This window comes from Ailuropoda melanoleuca, chromosome 10 (assembly GCF_002007445.2).
Source record: "Ailuropoda melanoleuca isolate Jingjing chromosome 10, ASM200744v2, whole genome shotgun sequence".
Taxonomy (NCBI): Eukaryota; Metazoa; Chordata; class Mammalia; order Carnivora; family Ursidae; genus Ailuropoda; species Ailuropoda melanoleuca.
In genome coordinates this window covers 93,717,371-93,737,273 of record NC_048227.1, presented here as the reverse complement: position 1 = coordinate 93,737,273, position 19,903 = coordinate 93,717,371, and the positions used below count along the sequence as shown (strand labels likewise).

At 39.9% G+C, this 19,903-nt stretch overlaps 1 protein-coding gene across 3 annotated transcripts in view; it reads left to right on the top strand.

The window, feature by feature from the left end:
- Nucleotides 1–225: 225 nt before the first annotated feature.
- The window catches only part of KATNA1 (katanin catalytic subunit A1), a 33,007-nt gene continuing 13,329 nt past the window's right edge, over nt 226–19,903 (top strand). The window contains exons 1-4 of one of the 3 annotated variants that reach the window (XM_019801022.2): nt 226–437; nt 10,748–10,922; nt 12,809–12,966; nt 18,960–19,140. In XM_019801022.2, coding sequence (XP_019656581.1) covers nt 10,761–10,922; nt 12,809–12,966; nt 18,960–19,140 — 501 coding nt within the window. In that variant the 5' untranslated portion in view covers nt 226–437; nt 10,748–10,760. Of the gene's footprint in view, nt 438–578; nt 879–6,685; nt 6,830–10,747; nt 10,923–12,808; nt 12,967–18,959; nt 19,141–19,903 lie in introns of those variants that run through there. The other 2 variants (XM_002920510.4, XM_019801023.2) reach the window with 2 other exon arrangements.

Below are 19,903 nucleotides of genomic sequence, written 5' to 3'. Positions count from 1 at the left end.
GTCTCGTGCCTCATTCCACCTTAGGCGGAGGGAGAGGATGGAGACTAAGGCTGGAGGGAGCATGGCCAATCGTACGGTGGAGTACATATCTGTAAATCCTGAAACAGCGTAGTACTGTACGTTGTCCAGTTGTATTAAAACGAAGACCAAAAAAATAAAGAAAGAAAGAAAGAAAGAAAGAAAGAAAGAAAGAAAGAAAATAAAACTCTACTAGCAGCATATCCGAATATCCTTGTTAACCCATTCCCTGTTTTATTCATCTTGCGTCGTGACAAGTGCCTCAGTCGAATTCTGCGTATTTGAATTTGTCATAAACAAATTATTTGGCCCTTGACACTCGCCTGTAAAATAGACACTCTGACTTCCTAACCTCTGAGGAATGTGGTGAAAATCAAATGGAAGGAAAAGCGAGAGACAACTTTGAGAAAGATACCAAGGTACGTACGATAGGTGATACTAACTTAAAACGCTAGCATCCCTACTCTCCTCCCCGACCGCCGCCAGGAGGCGCTGCGGACTGCGCAGGCGCGCCCCCGCCAGCCCCGCCCAGCTCCCCGCCCGGCGCCTGGCGCCTAGCGCGCGCACGCCACAGCGGCGTCCTCGTTCCCGGGGCGTCGCCCCGCGTGCGCTGGAGTCGCCGAGGCCACCCCCAGCACCGGAAGTGACCCTGGCGGATTTGCCTTCAAATTCTCGGCGAGCTGAAGCAACACTGGGGGCTGGTGACGGTTGGACACTGCCGTCCTGGGGCCGTGAGCACGGAGCAGAGTGGTTGGGGCTGGGCTGGGCAGGGCCTTGCTTCTTAGCCGCCCTAAGTCACGCACGGCCCTTCCTCTCCGCCTGGCGGTGGGCGGTTTCCCAAGAAGCCTCGGCAGCCACAGGTGAGTGCTCATTCTCCAGGTGCTGCGGGGATCCCCGACCCCAGGGGCCAGCTCGCCGAGGGACTTGGAGCCGGCAATGAGAGCCGTCTGCGCATCTTGCCACGAGCCTGCTCTTACTTGCGCCGAGGTCTTAGGTCCTCGCTGTTGTCGCTGACACCTGTGGCTCAGGTGACGGGTCCCCTACCTGAGGAATCCTGTCCAGCCTGGGACTTTTGGGGGTTCCTGGCGATCCCCTTTCTAGGCCTGTATCGTTAGAGAAGTCTCTGGTCCAAAAACACGCCTGTCTTTATTTCTTTGCTTTTTTGAGCGGTTCTCTCCCGAATTCGTCCACGCCCCCGCCCCCCGCCCTCGCCCCTATGAAAAACCTCGAAAGCCTTGCAAAGGGATGCACCTTCTTTTCTTACATTTTGTTAGGTAGGTGTGAGGATGTTCTTTATTTTGGTGCCGGGCGTCCCCTGGGAGGCTTTTGGCACTTTTGGTTGAGAGTTGGTACCTTTTAAAAATATGTACCTCTCGAAACATTTGTTTCATATACTATAGGATGTGGTGACGAAGTTAGAGATAAACGTGGATCCTTAAGTACCTTACAGTGGATAGTCTCAGCCCTTATTTAATCAAAAATTATTTTCTCTTTTAACTTCGAAGTGCCGTTTTATATCAGTTACTAAATTCCAGCAGCACAGTTTTGCATCCTTCTCTCTTGAAAGCATTCATTTATGTATTCCTCTTTGAAATCAGGCCTTTAGCTACTTCTGTAAACATTCCTAATGTTTTAGAATTTTTGCCACAATGATAGAACACCACAGTGTCAAGAAAGATTCTTGTAAAGTTCACAGGACTAAATGTCTCAGTGTGCAGCCCTATTGTCTTTTCCAAAGGAGATGATTTTTTGTAATCAGTGAGTTCTCACACAGGAATAGCGGCAGAACTCTTTATTTTGTATTACTATTACTATTAATATTACTGTATCATGCCTTAAAAAAAAAAAAGGCAGTGCTGATCAATTTCCAACATTCCTAGACTGTGGTAAGCTATGTAAAGCTCCTCTATGGCATTGGCTATTCAAGAAGCTTTTACATTTTACAGATATCAGTACTTGGCATATTATACAACACATTCTGCATCTTATTTTGAAACTGGTGTCACAGTTCTGACAAATACTAAGAATTAGGGAATCTTGTAAAATTTGCTGTTACTAACAGCATTGTTGAATTTCTGTTTATGGCAATGGTTTAGGTTTTTCTTTTTAGCTACGTGATTGGTTAAAAAGATAGTGTATCAAATCAATGTGGTCTATGTTGATAATATGCTTAATAAATTTTGCTTGTAGTGTTTATTGATACAGCTTGAATATGGCTTTTAATTACATTTTAATTGTTATATTCACTGATTTATTTTTGTTTTGTTCAAGGTAAACTGAGGGAAGGTTTACCGAATACAGATATATGTCGTCTTTTTTTCCTGGGCAGGCACTCTTTTGTTAACTTTCTCATGCTTCTTATTTATTATACAGTGATTATAAAGGAAAGAAGAATGTATGCCATGCTGTAATTGGTCGTGGTTCACTCATTTATTGTATGTATTTATAATCATTGGCGACTGACTGTAAATTAGCATTATGGTTGTTTTCATATCTCAGAGATGAACATTCTGAACATTGCTTGATAATGCATTGTCATTTTAATTTTTTAATTTAATTTAATTTTTTATTTTTTTTTAAAGATTTTATTTATTTATTTGACAGAGATAGAGACAGCCAGCGAGAGAGGGAACACAAGCAGGGGGAGTGGGAGAGGAAGAAACAGGCTTCCAGCGAAGGATCCTGATGTGGGGCTCGATCCCGTAATACTGGGATCATGCCCTGAGCCAAAGGCAGACGCTTAACGACTGAGCCACCCAGGCACCCCTGCATTTTCATTTTTAAAGTTACACTCGATTTACTGAAATGCCTTCAGGAAAATGTATAATTGAGGTTCATCTATTTTTGTTTTAGGCATCAGTTTTACAGATAAATATTTTTAACGTAGATGTTGATTTTTTAGCCTGTGCTTAATACTATGCTATGCTTGTTTCCTCCTCCTAAGTGAAGAAATACACCTAGGATAGATCAAATGATGTCCCTTCTACTCAACTTCAAGTATTTAAAGGTTTAATTCTTATTTTTGTCTTCAGTGCAATTCCTTGTAACTGAGTAGAGGCTCTGTAAATACTTCTTGAATGAATGACCTATGCACGTTACAGTAAAAACTGCAATATTATTGGAACCAGTCTAACTCCTTAAAAAATTAAGCAGATATGGTATCCTTTTTAGGTGTGTAATAGGGAAGGCCCCATATTTGTAGTTTTGGGAGAGAGTAGGAATCTTAGAACCTCAGATGTTTGGATCTATTGCCTATTCTTTTTCTGTCTCTTTAATCACTTCTTTTCCCTAATCCTGGAGGAGAAAAAGACACCCTAAGTATCTTTGTGGAGATTCCACACCACAGCAACTATTAAGTTTGCTAGAAATTTTGCTGTAATATTTTTTATTGCCTAAAATTTTTTACTTTGTTACTTGAATTAAAATTTCATGTTGCACCTTACTTAGTTTAACTAAATTGATTTAGTCATTAGCGAAAATAAATACATAAGCCATGTAAGCAAAAGGTTGGTCCTGATAGGATAATGTAAAGGAAAAGCTTGCTCTGAGGTGAAGTAGGCATCACCTATGGTTATTTTTCTCTTTAATAATCTGTCTAATCAAAAATCTGCATTTTTGGACAGTCTCATTTTTATAAGTCTTCTATTAATTGAACCAGTAGGTACTCTTTACTGTTGATGGTGGTTAAAATTTGACTTATAGGCTTTTCTCCAAATATATTCATTTCTTCAAAAATTGCCAGATATTGTGCCATGTAGACCTCATTTCTGTACTCCTGCAGTGTAATTTTAGCAATGATAAGGATATATTCTTGAAAATTGCAGTCTAATAAATTTGCAGTGTTGATATTCATTTGAGAAGAAGGCTGTCTTAAAGACTACCAGAAGAATAGGAAAATTTATTTTTGTCTTACATTTAATCAACTAAGGGTATTTTGATACTATTTTCAGTGAACACATTGTTTCTTGATAATCAAAAATTTTTCAGGTCATTTTTCAGGTGGCCTTGGATTGAACGCCATATTTCTTTTTGTAAGAAAATGTCAGTTCATTGGATGCTAAGGAATTTTATCTGACTAGAAAGAAGTATTCATAACACAGAACTTTCAAAGAAGGCCTGGAGTGAACTCTTTAAGTTTGGGACATTGAATCATGATCTTTAAAAAAAAAAAAAAAAGTAGGGGGGAACACCTGTATATCAGTAACAATTTGATTTAGATTTTTCTTAGTAGGGGGATGGGAAGAAAGATTTGGAGAGAACCAGTTAAGGAAAAGAGGAAGAGAGGGGGAAAGACATCAGAGTGTTGTATCCAGGCTCGTGTAGATCCACTGTATACTGCCAGCACCTGGTCCCAGCTATACTCTTCTAACACTGTTTCCTAGACTAGGTGTCACTATAGGGCATTTAGAGCCTTAGGGCAGGAGCAGTCACACAGTTCTAGTAGGGATGAGTTGAGGATCAAGGAATGTGAGAGTGCTGAGGGTCAGAAAGGAACTGGACAAAGATAAGAAATCTTGGTAGTTCAGACAAAAACCTGGCAGTATCCATTCATTCAAAGATTGACTGAATATTTGGTGTGCCAAACATGGTTCTGGATGCTGGGAGTACATCAGTAAATAACAGGGAGTCCTGCTCCCTGGCCATAGAGTTTTTATTAAGATAGAATATTATCAGTGGTCATGACTCCATGGAATCACTGTTTAGGTCATGGGGTTTTTTTTTCTTTTGGACCTCAAATGCTCAATCTTGAATTACTTTACAAACCTCAGTTCATAGCCGTATTGCTTCATAACAAATTCCTCCAAAACTTAATGGCTCGAAACAACAAACATTTATCTCACAGTTTCTTTGGTCAGGCTGTGGGTGGGGCGTAGCTGGGTGCTTATGAGTCAGGGTCTTTCACAGGCTGTAATCGGGACTTCAGTCGGGCTGCAGTCAACTGAGGACTCAACTGAGGAAGGATCAGCTTCCAGGCTCCCTCTCATGGTTATGGCAGGATTCAGCTCCTCTGGACTGTTGGACCAAGGGCCTCAGTTCCTCACTGGCTGTTGGCTGGAGCCTCCCTCAGTTCTTTGCCATGTGAGCCTCTGCACAGGGCAGCTTAGAGCGGGCCAACAAGAGGCAGTGAGCGAGATGGAAGTCACAGTCTAATCTCAGAAATGACATTCCGTTATTTTTGCATATTCTGTTTGTTACAAGCTCACATTCAAGTGAAGGTGATTTCACCAGGGTAAGGAAACGAGGGGTCGGGGCGCCTGGGTAGCGCAGTCGTTAAGCGTCTGCCTTCGGCTCAGGGAGTGATCCCAGTGTTATGGGATCAAGTCCCACATCAGGCTTCTCTGCTGGGAGCCTGCTTCTTCCTCTCCCATTCCCCCTGCTTGTGTTCCCTCTCTTGCTGACTGTCTATCTCTGTGAAATAAATAAATAAAAAATCTTTAAAAAAAAAAAAAAAAGGAAACGAGGGGTCAGAGGCTACTGAGAGCCATCTTAGAGGCTGTCTGTAATTATATATTGATAGAAGACCCTTCTTTTGTAGTATTTGTTTCTTCCTTACTCTTCATCCTCTTTCTCCGCTCATATTTCTGTACCTCAGCCCTCCAAAGGCACACTAATATATGTAATATGTGTTTTTGGATATATATATATATATATATATATTTCTGACAAAAGAGTGATTTGTATAGCATATGTATTTTGAATTTGTAAAATGGTATTGTGATCTAGATCCTGTTCTGTATCTAAGGTTTTTTTTCACCCAACTCTGTATTTCGATGATCTGTGCATGTTGCTATTCGTAAATTTTGTTAATTGCTTCCATCTTCTACATGATATTCCAGAGTATGCATCCAGCACATTTTTTTCTTTTACTTTTTTTAAAAGATTTTATTTATTGCAGAGAGAGGGAGAGAGCGTGCGCTAGCACAAGCAGGGAGAGAATGGCAGAGGGAGAGGAAGAAGCAGACTCCCCACCGAGCAAGGAGCCCGATGCAGGGCTCCATCCCAGGACCCTGGGATCATGACTTGAGCCGAAGGCAGACGCTCAACCGACTGAGCCACCCAGGCGCCCTCCAGCATATTTTCTTACCCATTTCTCTAGGAGGGAATAGATTGATTGCCTCCAGCTCCTTGATTTCTCAAACAGTTCTGTCATTAACATCCCAAAACAAGTCTCTGTGGATCTGTGTGAGACTTTCTCTGGAATATTTACAGAAGAGTGGGATTGCTGCGTCATAGGATATATGCATATGCATCTCTAAGGATTCCCAGCTTGTTCTCCAAAATGGCTATACCAGTTTATGTCTACAAATTTTATAGAAGGGTTTCCTTTTTCCCAAATCCTTGCCAATACTTAGTATTATTGGAGTTACTAATTTGTATTTAATCTGGTGGATGTGTAAGAGGGTCTCTGATTGCTTTCATTTGCATTCATCTGTTAATAGTGTCTGTACTTTTAGCCATTTGGGTTTTCTCTTCCTTGAATTGTCCTTTATACTCTTTATTTGTTTCTGTATGAAGTCCTTTTGTCTATTAGTATGAGGAATTATACGGATGGATTTTCTGATCTTAAATTATCCTTGCATTCCTGCAGTAAATCATCATCATCATCATCTTCTTCTTTTTTTTAAGATTTATTCATTTATCCTAGAGAGGACAGAGGAGGGGCAGAGGGAGGGAGAGGACCCCAAGAAGACTCCCTGCTGAGTGTGGAGCGCTATGCTGGGCTCGATCCCATGACCCCCCAGATCACTACCTGAGCTGAAACCAAGAGGTGGGCGCTCTACCCACTGAGCTAGCCAAGCGCCCCTCTGCGGTAAATCTTCTTGATCAGAGAGAGTGTGGTGTGTGTGTGCTTTGAAACATTGTTAGCTTTTATTTTGGATTTCCACATCTATGTTCGTATGCGAAATGGGCTTTATATTGTTCTTACTCAGTTTTGAGATTGAAGTGAGCCCAGCCTCCTAAAAAGACTTGGTCAGTTTTTCCCTTGTTTTCTCAGTCAACTTTTATGTGATAGAATTACTTTTTGTTTAGAAGGTATGTAAAACCCACCTATAAAAAAGTCCTCTGGACCTGAAGCCTTTTAAAGGTAGAGCTCCTTCATTAAAACTCCATTTTCTAGGAAATAAGAGAAGAAAAATTTTTAAAAGAGAAAAAAATTCTGGGCGCCTGTGTGGCTCAGTCAGTTAACCGTGTGCCTTCAGCTCAGGTCATGATCCCAGAGTCCCAGGATCGAGTCCTGAATCAGGCTCCCCACTCAGTGGGGAGTCTTCTTCTCTCTCTGGTCTTCCCCCACCATGCTCTCTCTCTCATATAAATAAATAAAATCTTTTAAAAAAAGATGAAATTTTTTTCTTTTTTCTTTTTTTTAAAGATTTTATTTATTTATTTGACAGAGAGAGAGAGACCATAAGCAGGGTGAGCGGCAGGCAGAAGGAGAGGGAGAAGCAGGCCCCCTGCAGAGCAGAGAGCCCAATGCAGGGCTTGATCTTGGGACCCTGGGATCATGACCTGAGGGGAATGCAGTCACTTAACTGACTGAGCCACCCAGGTACCCCCAAAATTTCATTTTCTTTTGACTCAGATCTGTCTAGTTATTTTCCCTTTTTCATTTTGTGTTTCTTTTATTTGCATGTTCCTTTTTTCTTTTCCTTTATCAGTTTTGCCAGGATTTCTCAATTTTTAAATGACCCATAGTTTGATTTTTTAAAGTCTTTTCCAGTGTTTTGGGGTTTTCTTTCTTTCTTTCTTTCTTTTTTCTTCTTTTTGTAAGATTTTGTTTGTAAATAATCTCCACACCGGTGTGGGGCTTGACCTCACATCCCTGAGATCAAGAGTTAATGCTCTACCAACTGAGCCAGCCCGGTGCCCTTTCGTGTTTTTTTTTTTTTAATTTGGCACTTTAGCTCCTTTCTTCTTGTACATTTCACTGTGCTCTGTTAGGCTTTTTCTAGCTTCCTGAATTGACAGTTTAGCTCAGTTATGTTCAGTCTTTCTTATGGTGGTGGGATGTGGTGAGTTTCTGCCGTCATATTCAACCACCCCTCATCATTTCCTGATGTTCCAATTGTGTGTCTATCCCAGCCCTGCTGTAAGAGATTCTCAGCCTGGGAACCGATCTTCCTAAGAACCCTCTTTCTCAGTTGTTCCCATCTAGCCTAACCTGAGTGAAGAGTGGCAGCAGGAGACTGCTCACGAGAGCTGTCCTGTTGACCTCTGTTTTTATCAGCTCCCCACTCTGTCCAGGCTGGCTTTGCCATGATGTACCCTGCTGTCTCCATCAGAGACTGGACTTGCATTGCTGCTTTTCTGTCCTACAGTGAGTGGCAAGTATGGGTAAGGTGAGCAAGGATGGGCCAGGACAACAGACCTCAGAAAGGGCACAGTTAGAAAATTCAAACCTGGCCCTATTTCCCTCTGAGCTGCCTTGTACTTTCCCACACACTAGGACCCAAATCACCATCTGTTATTTCAGTGTTTTTCTGAATTTTATATTCATTTCTAGGATCCATCAACCTTCTACGAAGTAACTGTGGCTCTTCTAGGCTTGGTTTTTGGAAAGGGAGCCAGCAGCTATCTTGGCTTCCTGGCTTGCCTTGTACTTAGGAGTTGAATCTGATACTGTGATTCAAGATGTTTGGGTTTAAAGATTGTAATAAATATACATGATATGTATTAATCAAACCTAACTGGGTAGAGGTGCCGCAGTTGTACCTTTAGCTGGTTAGAGAATGAGAACTGCCAAGGACTGGCAGAGAATAGAAGCCTGGGGTGGTTCGTTTGATTTGGACATCTCTGCTTCTCCATCGAGGTTGTGATCCCATCTCCCTCTAATCTGTGTCCTAAGGAGCATAGTACCCCTCCGTCTTCTGCTCTGGTATAGATAGCAGTCCTGGTTTGTAACCCTTCTGCCCGCCAATATTTCCCATTAATCTTGCTTAATACAGTCCTCTAATTCTGGGCTGGGTGGCTATGATTACCTTCTCTTGTCTATTTGGTAGAAAATCTTTCTGGTCCTGTGTGTAGTGTTAGATATTCCTGGTTGGCCTGCCATCATTCTCCTTGCTGTGTGTGCCAGCTAAACAGTCTACATGAAACTCACGAAGTTTGCTTGGCCTACTTTTTCACAGAAAACTTCATCCCTGAATGAAGAATTTAAATAATAAAGAATGTGAGAGCCATAATGGTCTCTATCAGACTTAAACTCTGTTGTATCATTTGACCTTAACCATAGGTGGGGTGAGGGAGGGAGGTGTCAAAAACCACAATTTTAGGAAATGCCTCTGGCTAGATTAAGTTAAGCTAGGTAGAGAGGTCCCCATGTTGAAGTTTTCTGTTCATCTCTGAGATTACATCTATTTGAATATCCCATTGACAAACAAAAGGAGTCAGAAAAAGTGATATTATTCCCTTCATGCACCCGTCTCTTCTCAGCTTTCCTATGATCTTTCACGATTCCTTCATTTTTTTAGTTCCACCACCTTGAAACTTCATTGATTTTAACTTTGAGCATTTCTTTTACCATGTGTTTTAAATTTCTTTTTATTTGGAAGGCCACGACCCTAACTTACTGCCCTCTCAAAAATATGCAGATCTTTCGGACTTTCAGCTACACCATGCTATGTACAGTTAATAAATACCAGTAATTGCCAACATCAACAACACTGACATTTATCAAGTGCCTACTTCTGATGCTTTCTATCCACATCCATATATCCATTTCCTACTAATACAAAGACTGTGCTTGGTTCTCACATATAGAAAGTTCCAGGGAAGATGCAGTTAGTGTTTATTGACATGCTATTATTTGCCAAGTAGTATGCTGGGTACTTTAAATAGTCATTTATTCCTTATAGTGCAAGTCTTGGAAGTAGTTACTATCTCAGTTTTTTGTTTTTTTTTTTTAAAGATTTTATTTATTTATGTGACAGAGAGACAGCCAGCGATAGAGGGAACACAGCAGGGGAGAGGGAGAGGAAGAAGCAGGCTCCCAGCCAAGGAGCCCGATGTGGGACTCGATCCTGGAACGCCAGGATCACGCCCTGAGCTGAAGGCAGTCGCTTTAACCACTGCGCTACCCAGGCGCCCCTACTATCTCAGTTTTACACATTTAAAAACTGAAGCTTAGAAAAGTTAAGGGACTTGACCAAGGTGGCATAATTATGATTCTAACCGAGAATTTTCTAACTTGGAAACACATATGCTTTCTGTTATTCCGCACTGCCTTCCAAAAACCGTGTTGGACGTGGTGCGCTTGTTCCGCAGATGCTCAGTGAGACTTGTGCGTCTTGCACTGAGCGCAGGGTCTCACACCTTGCAGATCTAAATCCCGCTCTCCAAGTAGAGATAAGACATAGATCAGGAACTATAATTCAGAGTAGACAAGGGTCTTGAGTGAAAGGTCCCAGTAAAGCACCAGGGGGCTTTTTAGAAGGGGGAGAGTTTATTTTAAACTGAGAAGTTCAGAGGGTAGATGAGCTGGGAGAACTGCCCTTGGAGCTGGGCTTTGACGCGTCAGTGGGGTTTGCCTGTGGGAACCAAGAAATTTCTTTGAAGGAGAAGAAATGGCTTGGGCATATACAGAGATGGGAAGCGCAGTGTGTGTGATTGTGAGCTTCCTGAAGGAGCCCCAGGAAGTATACTTTAGAAAAACTCTTTGTGTACTTATTTTTAGGAGACATACAATATGAAAATGTTTCTTTCTTTCTTCCTTTTTTTTTTTTTTTTTTAGCTTACAGTTGAGCATGAGTCTTCTTATGATTAGTGAGAATGTAAAATTGGCCCGTGAGTATGCCCTGCTGGGCAACTATGACTCTGCGATGGTGTATTATCAGGGAGTTCTTGACCAGATGAACAAGTATCTGTATTCAGTCAAAGATACCTATCTCCAGCAGAAATGGCAACAGGTAAGAGTCGTGGCTGCTGTGTTTTAACGGTTTAAGTACTCAGAAGAGAAGACTTAAAGAGATTGTCAGTGCCCTGTGCAGTTACATGTGAAGAGTGTCTGGTTTGTCACATGGATTTGCATATAATGTTACTTGAAATTTGATTTATTATATTAGTAATAGTCCATATTCACCGTCATCAGTATTATGAGTTCTACTCAGTTACAATTGTTGGAATCTAATAGATTAAAAAAAATAATGGCTTTGACTTTTTTCCTACATCACATTTTTTTACCTGGTAAAATTAGAATCACTTTATTAAGCCATTGTTGAAACTATAGATGACACCTGAATCTCATGGCTATGATATTCTCTGTCGAATATTCTAAAGCAGACCATATTTGAATCCCATGTGAGGAATGTTAGTCACTGAGGACCAATAGAAATTTACAGATAGAAAGTGTGGAAGTTATAAGTCCACTTGAAGGTAGCATTTTTTACAGGGTTCGGCTACATCACAGAGGAAAGAAATGTTACAGAATTTAATAGTCTTTTTAAGCTGGTCTTCTCGGTAGAATGTTATCCCTCAGATTTTTGATAATATTTCATTTTTGTACCTAATTTCTTTAAAAGAGAAAATATCCTACCTCTTTGAACTTAAACCTTTTCCCCTAAATCTGCCTCTGCATATCCCTTACATTACCTGAAGAGGAAAGTATTTTATTTTGGAAAGAGTCTTAAATTTGTCACTGAAAGGCTTATGTTCATTGGCTGGAGACTTCCCAGCGTTGAGCCCAAGGTAGGGCTCGAACTCACAACTTGAGATCAAAACCTGAGCTGAGATCAAGAGTTGGACACTTAACTCACTGGGCCACTCAGGTGCCCCTGTAGGCCGGAGATGTTTATTTTAAAAGTCTAAGCTTTTTTTTTTCTTTAAGATTTATTTATTTATTGGAGGCGGGGGGTGGGTAGGAGAAAGAGGGGCAATGGAAGAGAGAGAATTTCAAGCAGACTCCCTGTTGAACGTCTGGGTGGCTTAGTTGGAGCTGGATGTGGGGCTCGATCTCACAGCTCTGAGATCATGACCTGAGCCAAAATCAAGAGCCAGATGCTCAACCAACTAAGCCACCCAGGCACCCCTATTTGTTTTTAGAGAATAGAATGCGCAGGGGAGCAGGGGGGAAGAGGGAGAGGGCAAGCAGACTCGCTGCTGAGCACAGAGCCCAACAGAGGGCTCAATCCCACAACCATGAGAACCTGAGCCAAAACCAAAAGAGTAGGACACTTAACCGACTGAGCCACCCGGGTGCCCCAAAAGTCTATACTTCTCTTGTGAAGCTACTTAAATCATTTAGTTTTAAAACCAAACATTACCAACTTTATTTCAATATTTTATATATAGTTTATAAATTGAGTCAGGAATGCTTAAAAAAATCTTGGTTGTATGTGAATTGGGCCATTTGTCATCTGAATCCATGTTTTTCAAACTGTAGTTTTCAGTCCATTAGTGAACTATGAAATTAGTTCATTCTCATTACCATTTAAAAAGTCCAGTAACATAGCATAAAAACCATCAAAGAAGCAATTTACAAAAGGATAATTTTTTATCAAAATTTCCAAAAAGAAAGTTATAGCTAACTTTAATATGTTGTGCAGTTTGAATATGAACCATAAGTGAGTAACATGGTTTAATTGGTCAGAATATTTAATTCATTTCTCTTGCAATTGAAAACAAAAGCTTAATGAACCATTCTTAAAATTTCGGCAGAATATTTTGGTGTGATTTATGGGATAGCTGATGTCAAAATGGAGGTTTCCAATGTCTCTAATAAATGGCGCTGGTTTAATCTTGACAGAGATTTATTGGTTATAGATATTTAAAGAGCCATGTTCTCCTTTGAAACCAGGTTTGGCAGGAAATAAGTGTGGAAGCTAAACATGTTAAGGATATTATGAAAACACTGGAGAGCTTTAAACTAGACAACACTCCACTGAAAGCTGCACAACATGAGCTGCCAGCTTCCGAGGGGGAAGTCTGGTCCTTGCCTGTACCCATTGAACGAAGGTAAGTGGAGAGCTTTTAAGAAACAAATCAGCCCAGGAAGCTGATACCATTGGCTGTATCTAGGAGAGGCGGGTGGCCTAGAGACAGGGACAGCAGAGAGTTTTTTACTGAACGCCTTTTAGAACTCTTACGTTGTGTATCATGTAACTGTGACCCATATCGATAAATTAAACTTAGGTGGAAATAACCCCAAAATAGGCTTTTGTGAATGAGCTTACAGTAGTGGAGACAAGATTATTTTATGGAAGGAGCTGGCAATTGAAATATCTGGGCTCTCGTTCTATCTTTGCCACTGTTTGTAGCTTTGGAAAAATGTATCCTTTCTAGGCTTCAGATTTTTCTTAGGTAAAGTGAGGGAATTAGATTAAAACACTGGTTCTCAAACAGGCTATCACAGAATACTGCCGTTCATCAAAATTGTTAAAATGAAAAATGGGCTTTTTAATTCACAGGAAGAAAAGGGTAAAATGTTCTCTATTTTAGGTTTTTCTTTGGCGTTTTTTCCCTCAGCATCCTCTTACCTGGAGCTGGCAAATGAACAGTGGGTGAAAGTGATATTTACTGAAATGCTTTTCACAGCCAGTCATGCTTAGTTTCACTGCATATTTTTTACTGACAAGTGTCAGATGGATGTCACTTGTCTATTCCACTCACATAATAGAATTTCTAGTTTGTACTGTGGATTTAAACATGTGAGTGTGTAATAGCATTCTACAAAAAACACTGACTTGCAGGTCCTTTGCCCCCTAATCAGTTTGAGAACCTTTGCTGAGGAAGACACTGCGTGGGTGTTTTTCACTTTCACATTGTCATTTGTAACTCTCAGTTCTTGATTGTATCTCATGATAGGTGCTAGTTGTGGAGTCCTCATGTGTCCCAAGCACTATTAGAGGCTACACATGTTATTTCATTTATTCACAGTTAACCTTTCAAGTAAGTCATGTTTTCTTTGTAGTTCAGTTAAGATAGTTTGATGGACAGTGAAGTTGGGTAACTTTCCCCCGTTATCACAAAGCTAATAATTGGTGGAGCTAGAATTTGAACAGGTATATGTGATTACAAAGCTGTCATTCTCTGCCATACCGTTTATTCTCAAACCCTAGGAAACCTAAAGATCTCTTGGGGCACTTACTAAAATGTGAATTCTGGGTTTTCACTCCCAGAGAGTCTAATATAATACAGGCTTACCTAGGAGATACTGCAGGTTCGGGTCCAGACCACCACAATCAAGTGTCACAATAAATAAAGTCAAATAAATGTTTTGGTTTCCCAGTGCACGTAAGTTATTTACGCTATACTGTAATCTATTAAGTGCACAGTAGCATTATGTCTAAAAACACAATGTACATACCTTAATTGAAAAATACTTTATTGCTAAAAAATGTTAACCATCATCTGAGCTCTCAGCAAGTTATAATCTCTGATCACAGATCACCTAAACAAATATAATCATAATAAAAAGTTAAAAATATTCCAAGAATCACCAAAATGTGACACAGAGACACAAAATGAGCAAATGCTATTAGAAACATGGTACTGATAGGCTGGTTCAACATGAGGTTGCCGCAAATCTTCATTTTGTGAAAAACAAACAATATCTGCAAAGCACAATGAAGTGAAGCACGGTAAAACGAGGTATGCCTGTAGACAGCAGGTGGAGCTCAGGAATCTGCCAGGGATTCTGGTACTGGTGATCCCTGATCACACTTTGAGAAGTACCATGCCAAAGTGTTCCCTCTCCACTTTAAGATAAACTAGTGGGTATTGATTGCTTCCTAGCCACCTTAATTTTCTTCAGCTCCATAAAAGTACCAGTGTTCTGTTAGTGACTCCCATATCTTTTGAATATTTACTAAATTTTTCCTTTGCTCATAAGCACTTTTATATATACTGTATTTTCTGTTACATTTTAGAATTCACTAAAAACATGAAAAGTACAGCATAGGCTCGTTAAAGGAAAATATGAAAATGCATGAAAGGGGCAAATCAAATAGTCATTCCAGTGCAACTTCTAGTCTTTGCTTATTTTTATAGGTATATTATATCCGTAATATATAAATTTGTACCCTGTTTCAAAAAAAAAATCCTAATATTAGACAACAATCATTACACTGTAATGTGTAATTACATTACTTACTGTATGCTGGGTACTGTGTTCATTGCTTTATATATATTATTCTCAAAACAGTCTCAGAAGGTAGGTACTAATTTTTTAGCCCCAATTTCTGATGAGGACACTAGATAGATTAAGTGGCTCTTCATACTGTAAGCATTGATGATTCATAAGCCACATCAGACCTTTTTCTCTGGTGCTTTTAAAGGGTTATGTATAACCTACATAGTTAACCATGCTTCTACTGGTTGTTTTCCCCTTTTTGTTATTATAAAGTGAGTATTTATAAATGGATCTTTTTCTACATTTATGATTACTTTTTTTTTTTTAAGATTTTATTTATTCATTTGACAGAGATAGAGAGAGCCAGCGAGAGAGGGAACACAAGCAGGGGGAGTGGGATAGGAAGAAGCAGGCTTCCAGCGGAGGAGTCTGATGTGGGGCTCGACCCCAGAACACCAGGATCACACCCTGAGCCGAAGGCAGATGCCTAAGGACTGAGCCACCCAGGCGCCCCAATGATTACTTTTTTCTTAATTTCAGTAAAACTAATAATAGATGAGTCAAGTTGTGTTTTTATTTTTTCTTGCCTATAAATATGTTTTATTCCTATTTACTTTCTTTTTTCTTTCCTCTTTCTGGAGAATGATCATTTGGCCCTTGTGTTTTTAGTCTGTTCCTGCTGCTGTAACAAAATACACCAGACGGGGTGGCTTAAACAGCAGAAATTTATGGCTTTATTTCTCACAGTTCTGGAGGCTGAAAGTCCAAGATCAAGGTGCTAGCTAGTTTGGTTCCTGAGGACTCTTCCAAGCAGACAGCTGCCTTGTCTCTGTGTTTGGAAACAATCAAGCTCTCTGGTGTCTCTCACAAGGACACAGTCCTCAGATCAAGGCTTTATTTAACTTTATTTCATTAACTAATTTATTTTTAAGTAGGCTCCATGCCCAACGTGGCTCCGTGCCCAACATGGGCTTGAACTCACCACCTGAGATGAAGAGTCACATGCTCTATTGACTGAGCCAGCCAGATGCCCCCAACTTTAATTACTCCCTTACTCTAAATGGTCTCATTGGGGATGAGGGATTTAACATAATGAATTTTGGGGGGACACAAACATTCAGTCCATAACAGTTCTATAACTCCTTTCTCACTTATTGGTAAGAACTTTCTGATAAATACATGTGCCCAGTGAAAATTTAGTTCATTTCAAATTTAATGAATTCTTTGGTCACCTTGATCTAACAAGCAAAGGCAGGAGGATTCTCTCTTGGGAGTAGTAGGAAGTTGAATTCGTTGAACCTCTTCGTCTAGGAAATTCTGTGATTATAAGTCCTAGTTTCCCTTCTGATTGCTTCTTGCTTTCTTCAGTATCTTTTTCTGTCCCTGATCTTAATTGCCTTGGATGGATCACTATTAACTATAAAGGTCTCCTCTTTGACTTTATTTGCCGGGTCTTTGCTTCTTTCTGTAGTTTATTTTACTTGCTCCCTCAACTAGCTATCCCTCAAAACTTTTTATTTTTTGTTAGTCTCAATTTGTACTCATGCCAAAGAGGGCTTACTCTTTCTTGAACTCTGTTGGTGATTCTAATCTTGTCATCAGCTAGATTTTAGTCCCATTTAAAGAACAGATTCAGCTGATCCAATGTTTTCTTCTATGGTCATGCACAGAAATGTTTGTACAAGGAGGTTCACTTTTAGAGCAAAGATTAGAAATAGCTTCAGAGCTATTAAATATGATTGTTTTAAAATGTCTTTTAAAAGCCAGCTAGCATCCCTCAGATACCTCCTCATCTCACAATAAAACCCAAAATTTTCATCATATCCTTCAACAGCACGTGCGGTCCGGTTCCTCACTACCTCTAGAACCTGAGTTCTTACAACTGTCTTTCCTCCTCGAGCAAGTCAAACACCAGATGCTTCAGTTCTCTGCACTTGCCTTTCCTTCAGCTCAGATGTTTGATGACTTGTTCTCTCGTTTCCTTCTGGTCTCACCTTAAATGTTACCTCAGAAAGGCTGTCTCCGTCTACCCTACCTGAAATACTCCCCCCAATGAGAGCCCCTACCCTTCTTTATTTTTCTAGACTGCACGTAGCATGATCTGTGTACTGTTTATGTCTTCATCGAAGCCCCCTCCCCACACACGTATGTACACACACCGATGTAAGTCTGTAAGAGTAAAGGTTTTATTAAACTTATTTGAATTTTTTTTATTCCCAGTGCATAGAATAATCAATAGTAATAGTTCAGTATATTAGTGTTTGGAGGAATGAATAGCTAGCAGTAAGAAGTGGATAAAAAGTGGCGTATTTTACATGTAACTGCCCTCTAGTCATTAAAAGCCATTTATGAGGTGATGATACAGGAAATGCCTTATGATATGATTAGAGAACAATATGAATGCATGTATATATAACGGTTCCGATTCTGATTAAATGAAAGGCAGCTATAAGAAAATAGACTAATGTGTTAAGTGGTTAACTCTGGGTAATGGGGTTACAGGTGACTTTTATTCTTTATACTTGGTTATATCTCAGTGTCTGTTTTATATTATTTTTCTAGTAAGAGGGGAATAAATACATATTTTAAAGGAAAACCTCCACTGGCTACCCAAGTGTCTCAATCCAAAATCGAACCCCCATCATTCCTTTTTGTCTTTATCATCCTGCCAAATCCTCATTCTCAACTTTCCATGTCTAGGAATATCTTTCTTAATAGTATATCTCTCGGATTTGCATTGCTTACTGCCTTAAGCCAGGCCCTCATCTTACGCCTCCATAACATTTGTAACCCGCAAAATCCTCCTGCTTTCTGTGTCTTCTGTTGGTGTCTCCTACTCAGCACTGGACTCATCTTTCTAAAAGCTTTCCAGCAGCAGTTAGCTAGCCTCTGGAACTGGTATTCACATTTTCTACTTACCGAACCACCTTCTCTGTCCAGTATCCTCCTTGGATGCTCACCATTGTCTGTAGTGGGTGTCTTTTTAAACCTTTACATAGATGAAGCTCATTTTGATTTCTTTGCTTTTCTACACTGATTTTCTTGGCTGCAGTTATACTTGTTTAGTTCATCTCCTGTTTCCAGGCCCAGTTTATTTTCTGTCCTCTTGAGGTCGTTGATAGCACTTGGTCTCTTTTACATTTTCTGGCATACTTGCCTAGTTTTACATACCTTCTTTCTTAACTATACCTGAGGTATTTGAGGATACGCCTCTTACCTTTTTAATTGCTCATTTTAATGGCCCCAACCAAGTCTAGGAGCCTGAGAAATATTTGAGAGGTCTGAGTCCTGCCGCAGAAATAACAATGACAGGTGATGTGTGTAAGTGCTACACATTACTTCTTGTGACTGTCCACAGCCAGTGGTTATAGGTCAGTGTTTTCAGTGGGAAAATGATTTAATTGTATTAATTAAATGTGAGAACTATGATATACTCTAAACAAAGTAGTGTCAGCTTGCACATGTACCAGTGGATAAACATGAATCCTGTACCTGTGTGTGTTCTGGGTCTTTTGATAAAACTCTCTTTGATAATTGCTGTCTTTTCAGTTTCTAAGAATCAGACTAATTTTTCATTCATCCTCGATGTACACCAGTGATTTCCTCTCAAAGGAGAGGTGATGATCACTTGGCCTTCTATTATTTCTACCATATAACCATACTGCATTCCATTCTTCTCGGGAAATCAGCACAGACCGCTGAATATAAACATTAGGTCTTAGATTTCAGTGACATCGTTCATTTGGTCCTGTTATCTAGTTCCGTTATTGCCTCGGCTACTTTAGTTCATGGACTCTAACTTACGCATGATATGTGTTCATCTGTATTTGGACCACCTCCAGTTCATTATGATTTTCATGATCTTGTGTCTAATTAGACCCTCTCCAGGACCTAGAAAACGCCAGTCTCCTCAGTACGGTGACCCTAAGCCACACGGTAACCGTCCAAGTACAACCGTCAGAGTTCACCGTTCATCTACACACAATCTTCACAATGACAGAGGGAAAGCTGTTCGTTGTCGGGAAAAGAAAGAACAGAGTAAAGGAAAAGAGGAAAAGGTAAATGTTACTGGTTTTCATAAATGAAATATTTATTAACCTTAAAAATGAAGACTGTATAAATTTTAATAATTTTTAGTCATCAGAACCATCAGACTATAATAAAACCTTAGTCATATTCCACCTAGACTGGGATTTTTCCCATTGACTACTAAACGTATTTTGGAGTATTTTTTTGTATCTTTATATCTTGAAATAATTTCAGAGTTGCAGATAGGTTGCAAGAACGGTATAAATTTACCCAGTTTTACCAGTTATTAGTATTTTGCCCCTTTTGCTTTATCATCTACTCCCTATATACATTTTCTTTTTCTGCAACATGGAGAGTAAATTGTAGATATCATGTCCTTTTACCCTTAAATGCTTTAGAGTGTGTTTCCTAAGTACTTGGACATTCTTTTCCATAAACACAATACAGTCGTCAAATGCCATACAGTTTACATTGATGCAGGACTGTATCAATCCACAGACCCTCGTAAAATTTAGCCAGTTATCCCAGTAATGACACGTGTAGCTCATTTTACCCCCATGCCAGGACGCAGTAGGGAAGCATATGTTACATTTAGCTGTCATGTTTCTTTCATCTCTTTAATGTGAAATTTTTCTCAGTCTTTCTCTTTTTTGGCCTGGCATTTTTGAAGAGTACAGGCCAGTTGTTTTGTAGAATGCCTCTCAGTTTGGGCTTTTCCTGGTGTTTCCTTGTGATTAGATTAAGGGTATGCATTTTGGACAAGAATACCATCGAAGGGAAGTTTTGTTCTTC